Source organism: Gobius niger (assembly GCF_951799975.1).
Source record: "Gobius niger genome assembly, chromosome: 2".
Lineage (NCBI taxonomy): Eukaryota > Metazoa > Chordata > Actinopteri > Gobiiformes > Gobiidae > Gobius > Gobius niger.
In genome coordinates this window covers 16,369,087-16,384,225 of record NC_136853.1, presented here as the reverse complement: position 1 = coordinate 16,384,225, position 15,139 = coordinate 16,369,087, and the positions used below count along the sequence as shown (strand labels likewise).

General features: G+C 40.0%; 1 protein-coding gene across 1 annotated transcript; it reads left to right on the top strand.

Moving 5' to 3' along the window:
* Positions 1–5,876: 5,876 nt before the first annotated feature.
* Positions 5,877–13,326, top strand: cercam (cerebral endothelial cell adhesion molecule). Its single transcript, XM_079552028.1, has 12 exons — positions 5,877–6,309; positions 7,409–7,519; positions 8,727–8,844; positions 8,937–9,071; positions 9,217–9,421; positions 9,505–9,624; positions 9,697–9,773; positions 9,858–9,964; positions 10,048–10,180; positions 11,098–11,225; positions 11,443–11,646; positions 12,834–13,326. The coding sequence occupies exons 1-12, from the start codon at positions 6,107–6,109 to the stop codon at positions 13,063–13,065; spliced, it is 1,773 nt and encodes a 590-aa protein (XP_079408154.1). The 5' UTR covers positions 5,877–6,106; the 3' UTR covers positions 13,066–13,326.
* The last annotated feature ends 1,813 nt before the right edge of the window (positions 13,327–15,139 follow it).

Sequence of the window (15,139 nt, the reverse complement as noted above, 5' to 3'; positions counted from 1 at the left end):
CTTTACACCAAATAGCACACAGTTAAATATATTGTGTGCTAACACATTGCCACACAGGCTGATGGCAGCATGTCTAAAGGCTGTAGAACTGTACAATAGCTTCAACAAAATCATGAATACATTGGAACAATTGCATTAAACATTGCCTGAATTTATCTCTCTCACCTGACATTGAAACTGTCAATTAAAGCAAGAGCTGTCCGTGCACATCAGTGTTCAGGGTCTTTCTAATGCATCTAATGCTTTTCCAGTTGATAAGGCAGATTGCCAGATAACTGTGGAATTGTGGTTTGAAGATATTTCTAAGTGATGCTTCATATTGAAACCATGGAATTCATTTTGGCCATGTATAACCACTTCACGCACATTAGGTAATAGCTCAGCTGATGACGTGAATTTGAAGAGGAACATTTAGGATCATCTCCAGCTCCAAACGCTAAGGGACTGCTCCATATAATATTCATGAGATGTTATAATGCAATCATGGTGCTATCACACTGCTCATAATCAGGTTACACGTGGCATTGGCAGAACAGTTAGTCCAGGATCAGCTCTTTGTGCTGACTAAGAGACTACAGACAACTGAACCACTGAAGCAATCCTGTCTGAGTGCTGTACAGAGACCCATACAGGAGACACATGAGTGAACTGGCCAGTTCATCTCAGTTTGAGTTACATTTATTTTGGACAAAAGTGTTTTGGTTGAAACTGCAGCTTAAACTAACATTTGACTGTAGCACCTTGTACCCAAACTACACTGGATATAAATAACAACAAAAGGCAAGGCAACTTTATTTGTCACTGTTTGTTCACAAGGCAATTCAAAGTGCTTCACAGTTGCATAAAATTAAAAGGCAGATGAAAAAAAATCAATGAAACATATATTATTCATTATAAACTATATTAAAAGTAAACAAAATACTTTCAGTGTTATATGCACAGCTGAACATAATTGTTTTCTGCCTGGATTTGAACATTGTGGTGAGGCCTGTCTCATGAAGACTGAAACACAGCCTCACCATGTTTAGTCCTGACTCTGGGACCAGCAGGAGACTCCTTCCTGAAGTTCTCAGGACCCGATGGTACATATGGCTCTAACTGCGAGTGTGGGTTGTCTCATGATCAGAAGGTCGGGGGTTCGAATCCCAGCTCTTGACGGTGCACACTGTCATTGTCTTCTTGGACAAGACACTTCCCCCACCTTGCCTCCAGTGTTTGCCTACATTGGTGTATTAATGAGAGTGTTAATGGGTAACTGGTTCCTTGCTGTAAAGACCTTTGGGCCTAATCGAGAAGTTCTGTATAAGTTGAGTTGAGTTGATTTAACATGTCACAGATATACTTTTGTGCAAAACCATGAAAAGACTTGTAACTAGCAGAGCTGTCTCGAAGTCTATTCTCTGAGTGTAGAGACCTGAGCACTGGACTAATATGGTCGTATTTCCTGGTTCTTTCTAGTCCTGACTTGAGCCCATAATAATATAATGAATCAAGGACTTTTGAACAGGACTTTTGGTTTGATATATGTCTGTAAAAACATTTAACACTCATTTCAATTGAAAAGGGCTCTTTGAGTTATTCTCATTAGTAACCGTATAATAAGGATTATTTCAGCTAGTTTAAGACTCATAAAATGGTAAATCAAAACAACTGGACTTACTTTTAAAAAAGAGCGGACAGTTTTTAAAAGTATGTCCAGTTGTTTTGAATTACCCTTACCCTGAGAAACTACATTGTCTTTCAGCTAATTAAGTTATATTACAGTTATTATAAAGTAAGGTTATTCATGTTTTCATTGATTGAATATTGTATCTATCAATGCATAATTACAGTTTAATAGTGTTCACAAACTTAACACCATCATTCTGTAGAAAACTCCCTTCATTATAAATATAATATTGAACACTTTGTTTCTCAACCTGTTTCTGCCCATCACAACATTTGAACATTTCTGTTTTATATAGAATACAGTGATATGGTGAATTCAATGGAAATCTGTTAAAAATTCAGCAACTAAAAACTCTTCCCACATTTCCGAACCCATTCTGAAGTGAAATAAGACCAGTGTGTTGGAGAGGCGAACATGAGAGTATCACACAGACAGCGGGGCCTGAGTAGGTGCTGAGTAAGAGGGTGCTGCTCAGACCCTGACTGACAGGTATTGACCCTCGCAGCCAAAAGATGTCTCTGTGGGACGGCTATTGATTATTGCCACGGCAATAAAGGTCCCGGAAGCTCAAGAGAATGTCACGACTCTCTGCGTTTAAGAAAGCTTTGGTCCCAACAAATAAACACAAAGGCTGGGACATTGTGAGGGTAATACGCTGAGAGCTCTGGACAGCCATTCTCTCTGACTGAAGATGAAAGAGAGACCATAGCAGGGCAAAGACAAGGGACGCCACCACCGAGAGTCTGCCACAACATTTGAGCAATATGTGTTTGCTTCTCTAATTCTTATAATAAAAGCTTTGTTGTTGTTGTTATTATTATATGTTGCCAAGCCAATTGGGCAACCACAGTGCAGCACCTGGGGACCCATCCACTGCTCTTGAGCCAGGAGCTCGGTCAACTAGAATTACCTTGTTGGAGGTTTTTAGCTTATGCTGTTTATGTTTGGAGAGGAAACCCACACAGACACGGTTAAAATGAGCAAACCTCACACAGAAAGGACCCACCAGACCTGGGAAACCTCATGTCTGCATACCTCAAAGCAAAGCAGCAATATCTCCTCGAAGACAATCCGGTGAGGTCCCACTAATGGCAAAGTATTGAGTCAGGCCTGGTGGCGAGGAGGAGAGCTCCCCTTTATAGGGCAAGTGGCTATTTTTGGTAATTTCCACACACTTTTCATACGGCCTCCCTGCTGCACATCAGTAATGTAAAGAAACATGTTGTCCTCTCTCAGAAGAGATCACCCTACATTTGACCAATCAGCAGAGACCGGTTGCGCTCTCAACTTCCTGTTTTCTCTGAAGTCTAAAAAAGACTCAAGTCTAGCCAAATTCATGATACATTTTTTTTTACATAACTTGAAAACTAACAATGGTAAGTTGATGAAACTCACACATTTTATTGGTGAATAATTGTGCTATGTGATGATATATGTGTTGGTTTTGGAGGACGAAGTGAAATAAGTGAAATTACAGCATGAAAAGGGCATGCACCATATTTGATAATACTTACGTTCACTTAAGCCTAAGGTTAATTAGTTTAGTCCATATTTGGGCGTGTCCAAATATGGACATATATATTGCACTTATAATTCATGCTTCATGTTTTATATATAAACCTTTGTAAAAAAAAATTTACCCCTTAAAGGGCAATGAACTATATGGTAACTTACTTTACAGATTTATCAGTTTCGGGCAAGGCACCAAATATGGTAACTTTGCTCACACTGATTTTCTGCATGATATATATTTTTTTAATGTTACAACAGAAATTAACTTGTGTCATGTCCCCCAATAACACTCTTAAGTGAAATTATTTATTTCAAAGTATTTCAATGAGTGCCCTTTAAAGGGTTAAGTCATTTTCACCTATTTATGCTTGTATTTTATTCTTGTTTTATTGGGTGAAATGTTCCTCTGCTGCTCCAAAGGGAAAATGGATTTACAGTCATGTTTGTGTCTTGCCTTTGAAGGAACCTGGGGTTATCAGCATCCTGTTGTCAGTTTAGTTTTAAAAGGGAAATACATGACATATAAATAACCATACACGGCATTCATCGGTTGGAACATTGGTCGCTGTGACTTATCTGATCCTAGAAAGTGCTTTTTAAGGTATTGTTGTGAGTTTGAAAGGTTATTCATGAATTCTCAGAGCCAGTTATACCTATTTTCCAAGCGCATTGTCCACTGGAGTAATCTGCTTGTTGCTTGATGTTGTCTTTGTTTTTGAATAGCCCTAAGAAAACCTTTTGAAGCACAAAGGTATAGTCATATCATGGTAATTTACACTGTTAAATGGCCCAACGTAATGAAACCTGCAAACATTTCAAACTATATTCTATAATTCTCTTTTCTTCCCACCTTCGCTCGACTGACCTTGACTGGAGTTAGATTCAGGACAAGTAACATCCTCAAGGTATTTACCCTCTCGACATGTCCTTAAGAGTTGATCCATTTACCCTCTCCAGCCCCATTTTTTAACGGTCATCCCCGTCTCTCTTTCTGTTCTACCGTCTGTCCGGCTGCTGATCGTTCACACACCCTCACACACAGACACCAGCCCCACCCTTGACCTCCCTGTGAAAAGTTAGTGCACCCGGGGTTGAACCCTTCAGACGCAAATGCTGGGAAAGTGCCCCTTACATATTAATAAGAGTGCGAGCCAGCATATATGTTTGTGTGACGCTGGCGACACTTTGGGGGGCGCCGTGAAAAGGCCAGCTTTGACCCATGGCCTATGACCTGTCCTCAGAAAATGACCTGACTTGGCCATTGTCAGCCATGCCCTGCCCCAGCTTATTCACGGAGCCCGCCAAAAAACAGTGGAATTTCATTTAAGGCCATTGTTTTATTTCTTTGCACCGGCAGATATGCAGGTTTTTTTTTTTTTTTTTAAATATTGCTTTGCTGGTTTAGTTCCCATCACTTCCACATCTGCTGGACCACCTACAGAAGAAGAAGAAGCCTCATATATGATTCCGACATGTGAAGAATATTGATGATGCAAATAAATTCAAAATGGGGAAAAATGAGATTGAAATCCATGAATATATGGGGTTATCATTTCACACAATATAACAGGGTACTACTTTGAATGCGGTTAACTCAGTACATGGGATACAACATAATATTCACACATGTTCTCAAATCTCATCAACCCACCCACACAGTAAACAGATACACTTTTAAAACTGGTTTAAAATGTTGTGGATATTGTGTGACCTTGTGTAGTGTGGTAGCAGTAACAGTGGTAAAAGAATGCAACACATCAACTATCAGTGTGTGTACTGTATACTCTCTTGTATTGAAAGTATATAAAGCATACAATGACTTTCATAGAAGGGCAATATAAGCGTGTTTACCAGTCTCTGTAGGCCATAAACAAGGAGGTTCATTTTCCTGTGCCTAATAATGGGACCGTTAGAGCTGAATAAAGACGCATAATAGATATAGCACCTAAAGCCTCACGAGGACAACACTGACACTGTTTGTTCCTGTGGCGCTGCTAACAAAGTTTCTATGGATATCCTTTTAAGATGTGATAAAGCGGGTGTTTACGCTCGTAGTGGCTTTGTTCACTAAAATCTGGTTGGTCATCTTCATTATTACCATTTATTTCTTATAATTTCAGTAAATAATTCCATTTCTTATATAGACTTTTATATGGCATCGAAAAAAACAAGCAAACATATGCAATATATTGATTCTGTCCGTGATCATGATTTGTTCTGAATATGGTCAGAATAATGCACACACAAATATATATTTCTCGAACTTTGGACACCGTAGCCACTCTCGTCTCGGCTTCTTCTGGATCAAATCCCCCCTCTGCTGGGTACAATGCGCCATTACATCCAAATGCGCTCAGGGCTGACATAATGCATTGACTTACATAGTAACAGAATGACCCAATACGACTGTTTCCAAAATAACAGAAAATATACATAAATTAAAATATATATATACGTTTGTAAAGAATGTGTTTATAAAATGGTTGAATATATTAAATTACGCACGAACTTTACGCACAGTTTAGTCTACATTCGTGATAATGACTCGCGATTGTGCTGAGCATTAAATAGCCTTCTTTAGAACAATGTCAACAACTAAAGCCTTCACAAAACTGTTATTTTAGTTTTAAATGGGTGTAGCCTTGTATACGTCACAGGCAGCCCTTTTTTCCTGTAGCTCGGGGGGGACCTCGACTGTGGAGCGTTGATGGAGTTACAAATGTACATATAAACCTGTGGGATTCTTTGACGCACAACTTTAGTTGCAACAGAAGCTGGTTCACTCGGTCTCGGGTGCCTTTTTGGTGAATGGCACACAAGAAAGGGGGGGTTACATTTTTTGGGATAGCCCTTCTTCAAGTGCTGACGCGTACAGGAGAGACGTGCTGAAGCGTCTCAAGCTTCGTGCGGTCACAGCTTTTAGCCATGCTGCTCCCCTGTCTGCTACTTTGGGCACTTTTAACTCAAACTCATGGCTACTTCTCGGAGGAAAAGTACCCGGAGGAGTCGAAAATGCAGCCTCCGACCGTGGTCATCACTATCATAGCCCGGAACGCTGCTCACTCACTGCCTTACTACCTCGGAGCTCTGGAAAAGCTCAACTACCCCAAAGAACGCGTCTCAATATGGTGGGTTTCCACACGTACTATAGTAGTCTGCCTTTCTCACTGTGTGCCTGGGAGTAGAGGGGTCTTCTTTTCATCCCGACTTTAGTGGCCGTTCAAAAGGTCAATGGCATTTAAATGAGTTTGTGAATGCGGCTCCAGCCCTCCCCAGCTGCTCCCTCTCAGCCTTTCACTGGCCCAGTCACTTCCCATTGAGAACTGTGGACTCAGGGCTTGGACTCTTTATATTCATTAGGCTTGTTGACATCGAAGGGATAGGCACAGTGTAATAGCAGATAGATGTGAGTTTTTGTCTGTGAGTTTACAGTAATATAATTAAGTATCCTGTTCACGCCTCCCTTCTGCCCGTGGGAGTGACTAGAGAGCATTGTGGCATGTGTGCCTTTTCTCTAAGCCTGTGGTCAAAGTTCACATGGATGAATTGTGTTCTGTGCATCTGTAATAACATTGTTCATAACTACATAATGCTGCAGAGGGAGGGAGGGAAGGTGAGAGTTCAGCTTCCTGACAATCTGGTGGATTAAGCTGTCCATCAGTCAGCTGGATCTGGCAGAGACTTGCTGTCTTCTCCCTGATGGCAGGACGGAAGAGGTTGGGAGATGGTGCAGTCTTATATAAAATATAAATGAACCTATACCTTTTCACAAGGATGGCAAAAATGTTAATGTTTTGCATCTTGTTTATTTCATTTTAGAGATTCAGAATTCAAAGCCAATGAGTTTGTCTAACCTATAAGTCATATGCTTTTGTATATACATTGATATTTGTTAATTCCACTGATGAAGAATATTGTGAAGTAACAAGCTGCTATAATACACCTTTCCCGAAACCCAAAGCCGTTTTATATTGCACTAATTGTTCAATTCTCAGTCAGACTCTGGGGTGATTAAGGTTAAGTTAAGGCCCAGTGCGGCAATGACAGCTTCGACTGTCACTCACTAATAATACTGCAATCACGGTTACACATTCACCTATTGCGGGTCAAAGTGGAGCGTCTTTCTCAAAATTCTGAGTTAGGGCTGAACTGCGTGATATTTGCACCACTGACCATCAAACTTCAAATACTCCAGTTGCTAATAATGTGTTGTTTTTTTCTGCATAGGGCAGCCACAGATCACAATTCAGACAACACTACTGCCATATTGAAAGAGTGGCTGACTGTTATGCAGAAGTATTATCACTATGTGGAGTGGAGACCGATGGACCAGCCCACGTAAGTTATATGTCTTATGTTAAGTAATGTTAGAAAATCCTGATTCAGTTCACTGCAACTTTTAAACATGGCAGGGAGCATTTCAAATGTGTAAAGAAGGGAAAATGAACTGTTAAAGTAAGAGTCATATTTGTGGACGTCTAAACTACTGAGTTAACAGGTTTTAGGAATAATAAAGCTCATGGAGGGTAATTTGTTGTTGGCAAAGGATGCCCAAATAAAGGCTGTCTTTGCTATATGGCAATGGCAAGCAGAGAAATTGGAAAGTTTTATTCGATTGTAATTAATTGTGCTGCCTTTGACAGTGAAGGCCCATCCTGATGTTTCAACCCTAAAGTTATAACCCAGTGAATGATGTCAGAAGACCACATATATTTATTACATGTATTTGTCAGGGACATAGCAATTCAACATTGTAAAACCAGCTTGTAGCTGCTGCTATGCATAATGAGTGTACACTTCAGTCCCTGGTTGGGCCTTTCAACACTACATTACAATTACATTGGTCGCACATTCATTCTAAAAAGCCTATACACCCAGTACGAGTCATACAGTTCTGCTTCGTTCTCAGCCAAGACTCAACCCAAGAGGTGAACATTTTAAGTCAAATATGTTTTTAAGTTCAGTGGGCAGTAACTTCCACAACTTTGCACTTTTATCTATAGAGGCAGACTGACTAAATGCAGTCTTGTGGTGAGGAATTGTGCAGTTGTGATTGATGGAGCCTCTGGTGACTCTGTCGCTGTTTTGTCTCTGGATAAATGAACTGAGCGGCTCAGATGCAGATTATTGATACATTTGACTGTTAGTTTAAGACAACATAAATTGCCAAAGCTTTTATGACTTAAGAGAATAGTGAAATGATGATATCGAATTGGCCTTTTGTCCATAACTTATATAGTTTGATGTGTTTTGTGGCTGAGGAAGGGGCCTGGGGTCATGCCGTCATGCAGTATGATATATGTGAGAATATCAGAGCCTACATGTACAGAAGAGTGGCCTGGTTTGGGATGTAGTGTCGAATGAGTTTGAAAGAATTTAGATTGCTTTGTATTGTAAGATGTTTGGGGGTCGTGGACCAATCCGAGGTATTTAAATTTGATTACAGATTTCTTATTTAATTTTTTGTCCTCAACATCAACATCATCAAGATGTGTCAGGAAAATGTTTGTCAAAAATAGTCATTCGCATTTAATGTCTTCTCCAGGTCTTATCCGGGTGAGTTCGGCCCTAAACACTGGCCGAACAGCAGATACGAGTATGTGATGAAACTGAAGCAGGCAGCACTAAACTTTGCACGAAAACACTGGGCCGACTACATCCTGGTAACGGGGCAAAATCCTTAGCAGTAAAATCATTGTACATCTCTCCTCTCGTCAACAATGTAGTAACAGTTCCTCTCATGAATCTGCTTCAGTATGCAGACACTGACAACATCCTCACCAACCCGGAGGCGCTCAACTTGCTGATAGCCGAGAACAAGTCTGTGATAGCGCCCATGCTAGATTCTCAGGGAGCATACTCCAACTTCTGGTGTGGCATAACTCCACAGGTAAGAACACAAGCACAGGTGGGGTAGTGAGCAACGTAAAGGAAGTGATCTGGTGATATCGACAATTACGAACTATGTGTTTATAGCATCAGTGCGACATCTGTGATTCATGATCAACATTATACTGGATCTGCGTCTGTTTCAGGGCTACTACCGTCGAACAGCAGAGTATTTCCCCACTCGAAACCGCCATAAGCTGGGCTGCTTCCCCGTACCCATGGTCCACTCCACAGTGCTCCTGGATCTAAGAAAGGAGGGCATGAAGAAACTGGCCTTCTTCCCTCCACACAACGACTACTCCTGGCCCTACGACGATATCATTGTCTTTGCCTTTTCATGCCGCGCTGCAGGTTTGTGCATGGCCTAATAGTAATCAATTGGGTGATTTATTTATGTTTATAGTTTATGCTTTTCTTATGCTTTTACCATTCAGAAATCCAAATGTATGTGTGCAATAAGGAACGCTATGGTTATGGGAACGTGCCGCCCAAACCTCACCAAACGATGGAGGATGACCGGGTCAACTTTGTCCACCTGCATTTAGAATCCATGAGTGAGTGCTTTGAACAATACTCGCCAATATCACAGGCTTAATAGTTATATGCTTCTCTCTTTGCGCTTACAGTTGACGGTTCTCCCATGTTGCCATCTCCCCACGTCCACATGTTTACCAAACAGCGAGACCTAATGGGATTTGATGAAGTGAAGCACACATTTTTTACCATAGGGTGAATTTTTGATTTATGTTTGGCTCGCACTTGTACACCATTCCTATTTGTATTTCAGATATTTCTCATAAATCTCCAGCGCCGGCTTGACCGAAGAGACAGGATGTTATTTTCCCTGAATGAGTTGGAAATTGATGTGAAGGTGGTGCCTGCTGTGGACGGAAAGTGAGTGATGACTTTATCTGTCGTCTGGCGAGGAAAACAAAGATGGCGGGATTAATCACGTGTGTGTATTTATGTGTCTTTAGTGCCTTGAACAGTAGCGATATAAAGGTCCTGGGGGTGGACCTTCTGCCTGGTTATCACGACCCATTCTCTGGACGCACTCTGACCAAGGGAGAAGTGGGCTGCTTTCTCAGTCATTTCTTCATCTGGAAGGAGGTGAGAACACATGCATCAGTGTCTTTTGGTGTGAGTAGTGCTGCAGGATTGATCACCATCTAATACAAAGTTGTTTGCAAATAACAGAAAATGGGCCCTATTTCCTTGAGGTCTTATGCACCTGTAAAAACCTGGTGAAAAACATTTGCCCGTTGATGTGCTTGGACATTTTTATGCAATTTAATTAAAAATACGCTGGAAAGACCAGACGACCAGAAAGCTACTCATTGGTCAAAGTGATGGCTCCAGGGATTCTGATTACGTAATTGCTGAAATTAGCAAAGCAAGGAACTTTTAAAAATATATTATTATATGAAATGAGTTAAAGCAGTACTAAGTAACTTGTTTAACCTCAATAAATAATTTCCGTAGTCCCTCTGGGGGTAATACGAGTGTTAATGGGATGATTGGAGGGGTCTTTCATCTCCCCCTGGTGTCTCTGGCCAGAAAACCACAATTGGAGCTTTCCTGCCTATACACACTAATGGAATCACGAAGAAGAAGCTAACAGGCTAACGGGTAAAGCTAACTAGCACCAGTTAAACACTATTTACAGCCAAGTTTGAGTGAAAAAAATGTTGTGTAATTGGATGTACAATATCCCTCTCTCCCTTTGTCTTTTCTGTCAGCGTAGTATTTACTCTCATGGACAATTAATGAGTAAAAAACCACAACATGCTACGACACTAGCTGTGGCGCTTATGGCCTCTAGGGACATGAGTTACTTAGTACTGCTTTAATCAGATTATTACTTATTATAAGTGCATGCCTTCAGTAACATTTGGAGGTGAATTTGTGCTTGTAATTATTGAAGGATTGTTGAATAGAAGTGCAGATTTTGTACTTTTTGTGGCTCTTCTTTGCCTCATTATGTAAGGCCTGTTATGAGGCCGTTATACCGTTGTAATTTTCTCCAGATTGTGGATGTACAAATGGACAAGGCTCTAATTTTTGAAGACGACATTCGATTCCAAGCCAACTTCAAACGCAGAGTGCTCAAGCTGATGGAGCAGGTGGAGCAGGCAGAGCTGGACTGGGACATCATGTAAGATGAACACTTTGACCCTATGAGTGAAGTCTGTGGAGCAGTCAAGTAAACAGAGGCTTAACAATAATGTAGACGTGGGACACACATTTATCGATTATTCAAACTGCAATTTAGAGTACAATTCAATGTGCAGCTGAACAATGCACAGAAGTGTTGTTTTCCAAAGTAATATATAAACAACCTATTATTGTCATCTTTACTTCTATCCTTGCAGTTACCTGGGCAGAAAGAAGGTTGACCCTGGAGAAGAGGAGCCCGTGGAGAACGTCCAAAACTTGGTGTGGGCTGACTACTCTTTCTGGACTCTGTCTTACGCCATCTCTCTGCAAGGAGCCCAGAAACTGCTCAACGCTGAACCACTTTCTAAAATGCTGCCAGTCGATGAATTCCTCCCCATCATGTACGACAAACATCCCAAGTACGTATCTCAAAATACATTTTCACTTCAGTAAAACCACCTTTACTGCCTGTGCCATGTAGAGAAAATGATCAATAAAAGATATATATATTTTACAGACGGCAAATTATGCACTCCAGCCGAAAATGTGGTCTCGTGTGGTTGTACTTATAATAGAAAACTCGATTGGATTAAAAAGAAGTATTTCCTGGACTAAAATAGCAAAGTGACTGACCTCAGTATGAAAGGAATTCATGTAGACTCCTTGATCGCTCTTAATTATAATATCTTCTGCCTTCTTCTTCATCTGTTCTCTTTTTTTAGTGCCGAGTATTCCACCTCCCTCAGGTCACAAAATGTCAAACTATGCACATAAACCCCCGTCTCTCACCCCAGCTAACTTTGCTGCATACCTTTCACCGTATACTTTGGTCGTGTATTTGCTCCTCAGTTTCGGTTAGCTTTGTTGTCTGTTCCAACAAATGTAAAAGCACATACAGAGAATCAAAACTGTTTCATTCTCAAACTCTCTCTGGCAAGAAAAAAAAATGGATGGATGGATGGATGGCCTTGTACCCTATCCCTGCAAGCCCACTCTGCTTTTATTGCATTTACAAATACTGATATCTTTTTACGTACTTATTTACTCACCGTTGGACACATAAGCATTATTGTGCCAAACCTATTTGACTTTTAAGTATCAACAGGTGGGGGCGTAACATTGCTACGATTAAATATGCAAGATTATTCAAACAAGCATGAAACAAAATGAAAATCCAAATAGCCTAAATACCTGAATAATTTGAAGGAGTATGTTGTTACTTCAAAGAATGCTTATACTCAGGCATCTTACCACAGAAGTGGACTGAGATCTTGATGCATCTGCAAACCAGACAACTTGGCAGTGTGTGTGCTCATGCGTGCACGAAGGCCTCAGACCCTGCCCACTTTCCTTTTCTCTTCACTCTCATTTGATATGCTTGACTAGTCTGTTGAGGAAAGGCAACAAAATGGAGCACATTGGACCTGCTGTTGATCCTCAGGTTCAAAAAGACAGCAATGGTTTTAAATTATACACATTTACATATTACTAATAAATGAGACCACACTGTGACTTTTTTACACCACATTATCACAAAGACTTTTAAAAAATGTTTTTTTTTACATTATATTGAGATTACACTTTTTTTGTACATCTGTCTTTACAGTGAGGAGTACAAATCCCACTTCCCCAATAGAAACTTACAAGCCTTCAGCACACGCCCTCTGCTGGTTGAGCCAAGTAAATACGCGGGCGATCCTGAGTGGGTGAGTGACACAGAGACCTCAACGCTGTGGGACGATGATTCAGTTCCCACCGACTGGAGAGGTTCACACAAGATGCTAAAAGGCTCATCACCACCAGAGGTGTTGTCCTCTGCCTACAGGGATGAACTTTAGAGTAAAACCTCGAAATCTGTGGAGGTCCAGTTCGTGAGGACTTTTGGAAGAGGAGGTTTTGTCACGGCACTGACCTGCACACAACTGGACAGCTTTGAAACATGGAGTAATTCCTTTATATTATGTGGGACATTATTTTATGATGACCTTGCACAACTCAAGAACAGTCCACTCTTGTTTCTCTGTTTTGTTTTGTTATAAGAAATGTGTCTGGTGATATGTTTTACATGTTGGGAATGACTGATATTTTCTTCTACATATTTTTTTTTTTACCATAAGAATAACATTTTAGACTATACTGGACAGGCTTACTTATCTAGCTGGTCAAAAATCAAAATACTTATCTTACCTTGTTGGTGTGTTTTGAACCTTCAAAAACTCAACAACAACAACACGTTGTACTTTGTAATGTGTAATTTGTATGGATTTCCTATATTCGTAATTATTTATACAGTACAGTGGGAGGAAAATGTAGGCGAACGCTTTTGAATTTCTCACATAAATTGGTCATAAAATGTGGTCTGATCTTCATCAAATTCATAACAATGATTAAAAAGTGTCTGCTAATATTTTTATTGGCCATGACATGTAAACATTCACAGGACAGGGAGGAAAAAGCAAGTGAATCTGGGAATCTCACTGAACTGCAGCAGTTTTGTAAAGAGGAATGGTCCAGGATTCATCCTGATCGTTGCGAGCGTCTAATCAGCAACTACAGCAGTTATTGCAAAAGAAGGACCAGCAGCAGATATTTAATACAAGGGTTCACTTACTTATTCACGTTGTTCTGAATGGTTTTTCTGCAAAATATCTTGATAAACCTGTGAATTCATTTTTCTATTGACGATAGCAGGCTGTCCAACCCGACAAATCAGCCCCACACCATGATTCTCCTGCTCTTCCAGACTTCACAGTGGTTATAGTGTTTCGATGTTGATGTGATGTTCCATTTTTCCTCCACACATGATGTTGTGTGTTTCTCCCAATCTATTCAACTTTGGGTTAATCAGTCTACAGTGTATTTTTTCCAGTAGTGCTGTGGAGCATCCAAGAGCTCTCTCGCAAACCAAAGTTGGAAAGTTTGAGAGGAACACACGTCACACAATGTCGTATGGAGGAAAAATGGAACATCACACCAACATCAAAACCCTATCCCCACTGTGAAGTCTGGAGCAGGAGAATCATGGTGAGGGGCAGTTTTGTTGCCTCAGAGCACAGGCTGTTTTGTTGCCTTTTCTGAAGTTGCAGATTAGACGATCACAACGATCAGGGTGAATCTTGGACCATTCCTCTTTACAAAACTGCTGCAGTTCAGTGAGTTTCAGGTCTTTGTCCTCACTTACTTCACACTCTCCTGTGAATGTTTACATGTCATGGCCATTAAAAATATGATAAAATGTAAATGTTTGGATGGTATTAGTTGAAGCACAAACTGTTTTTCTCTTTTGATGAAGATCAGACCACATTTAGTGACCGATTTAGGCAGAAATGTGAGAAATTACAGCGTCCACACACCTCCCACTGTATGTATGTATGTATGTATGTATGTTTGTATGTTTGTATGTTTGTATGTATGTATGTATGTATGTATGTATGTATGTTTGTTTGTTTGTTTGTTTGTTTGTATGTATGTATGTATGTATGTATGTATGTATGTATGTATGTTTGTATGTTTGTATGTTTGTATGTTTGTATGTATGTATGTATGTATGTATGTATGTATGTTTGTATGTTTGTATGTTTGTATGTTTGTATGTATGTATGTATGTATGTATGTATGTATATTTGTATGTATGTATGTATGTATGTATGTATATTTGTATGTATGTATGTATGTATGTATGTATGTATGTATGTATATGTGTATGTATGTATGTATGTATGTATGTATGTATGTTTGTATGTTTGTATGTATGTATGTTTGTATGTATGTATGTATGTATGTATGTATGTATGTATGTATGTATGTATGTATGTATGTATGTCCATGTACATATCCATGTTCTGGTGGCAGATAATGTATGAAAAAGTGCAATTTGTTTCTACTTTTTTCATTTTTGAGTCATGGCTTTGT

What these genes read in the sequence shown, in the direction of transcription:
- cercam (XM_079552028.1), top strand. Translation starts at nt 6,107, where the DNA reads ATGCTGCTCCCCTGTCTGCTACTTTGGGCACTTTTAACTCAAACTCAT. An exon ending in GGTGTGGCATAACTCCACAG is followed by an intron (nt 9,072 to 9,216) that starts GTAAGAACACAA and finishes CGTCTGTTTCAG; the next exon opens with GGCTACTACCGTCGAACAGC. An exon ending in ATGTACGACAAACATCCCAA is followed by an intron (nt 11,647 to 12,833) that starts GTACGTATCTCA and finishes CTGTCTTTACAG; the next exon opens with TGAGGAGTACAAATCCCACT.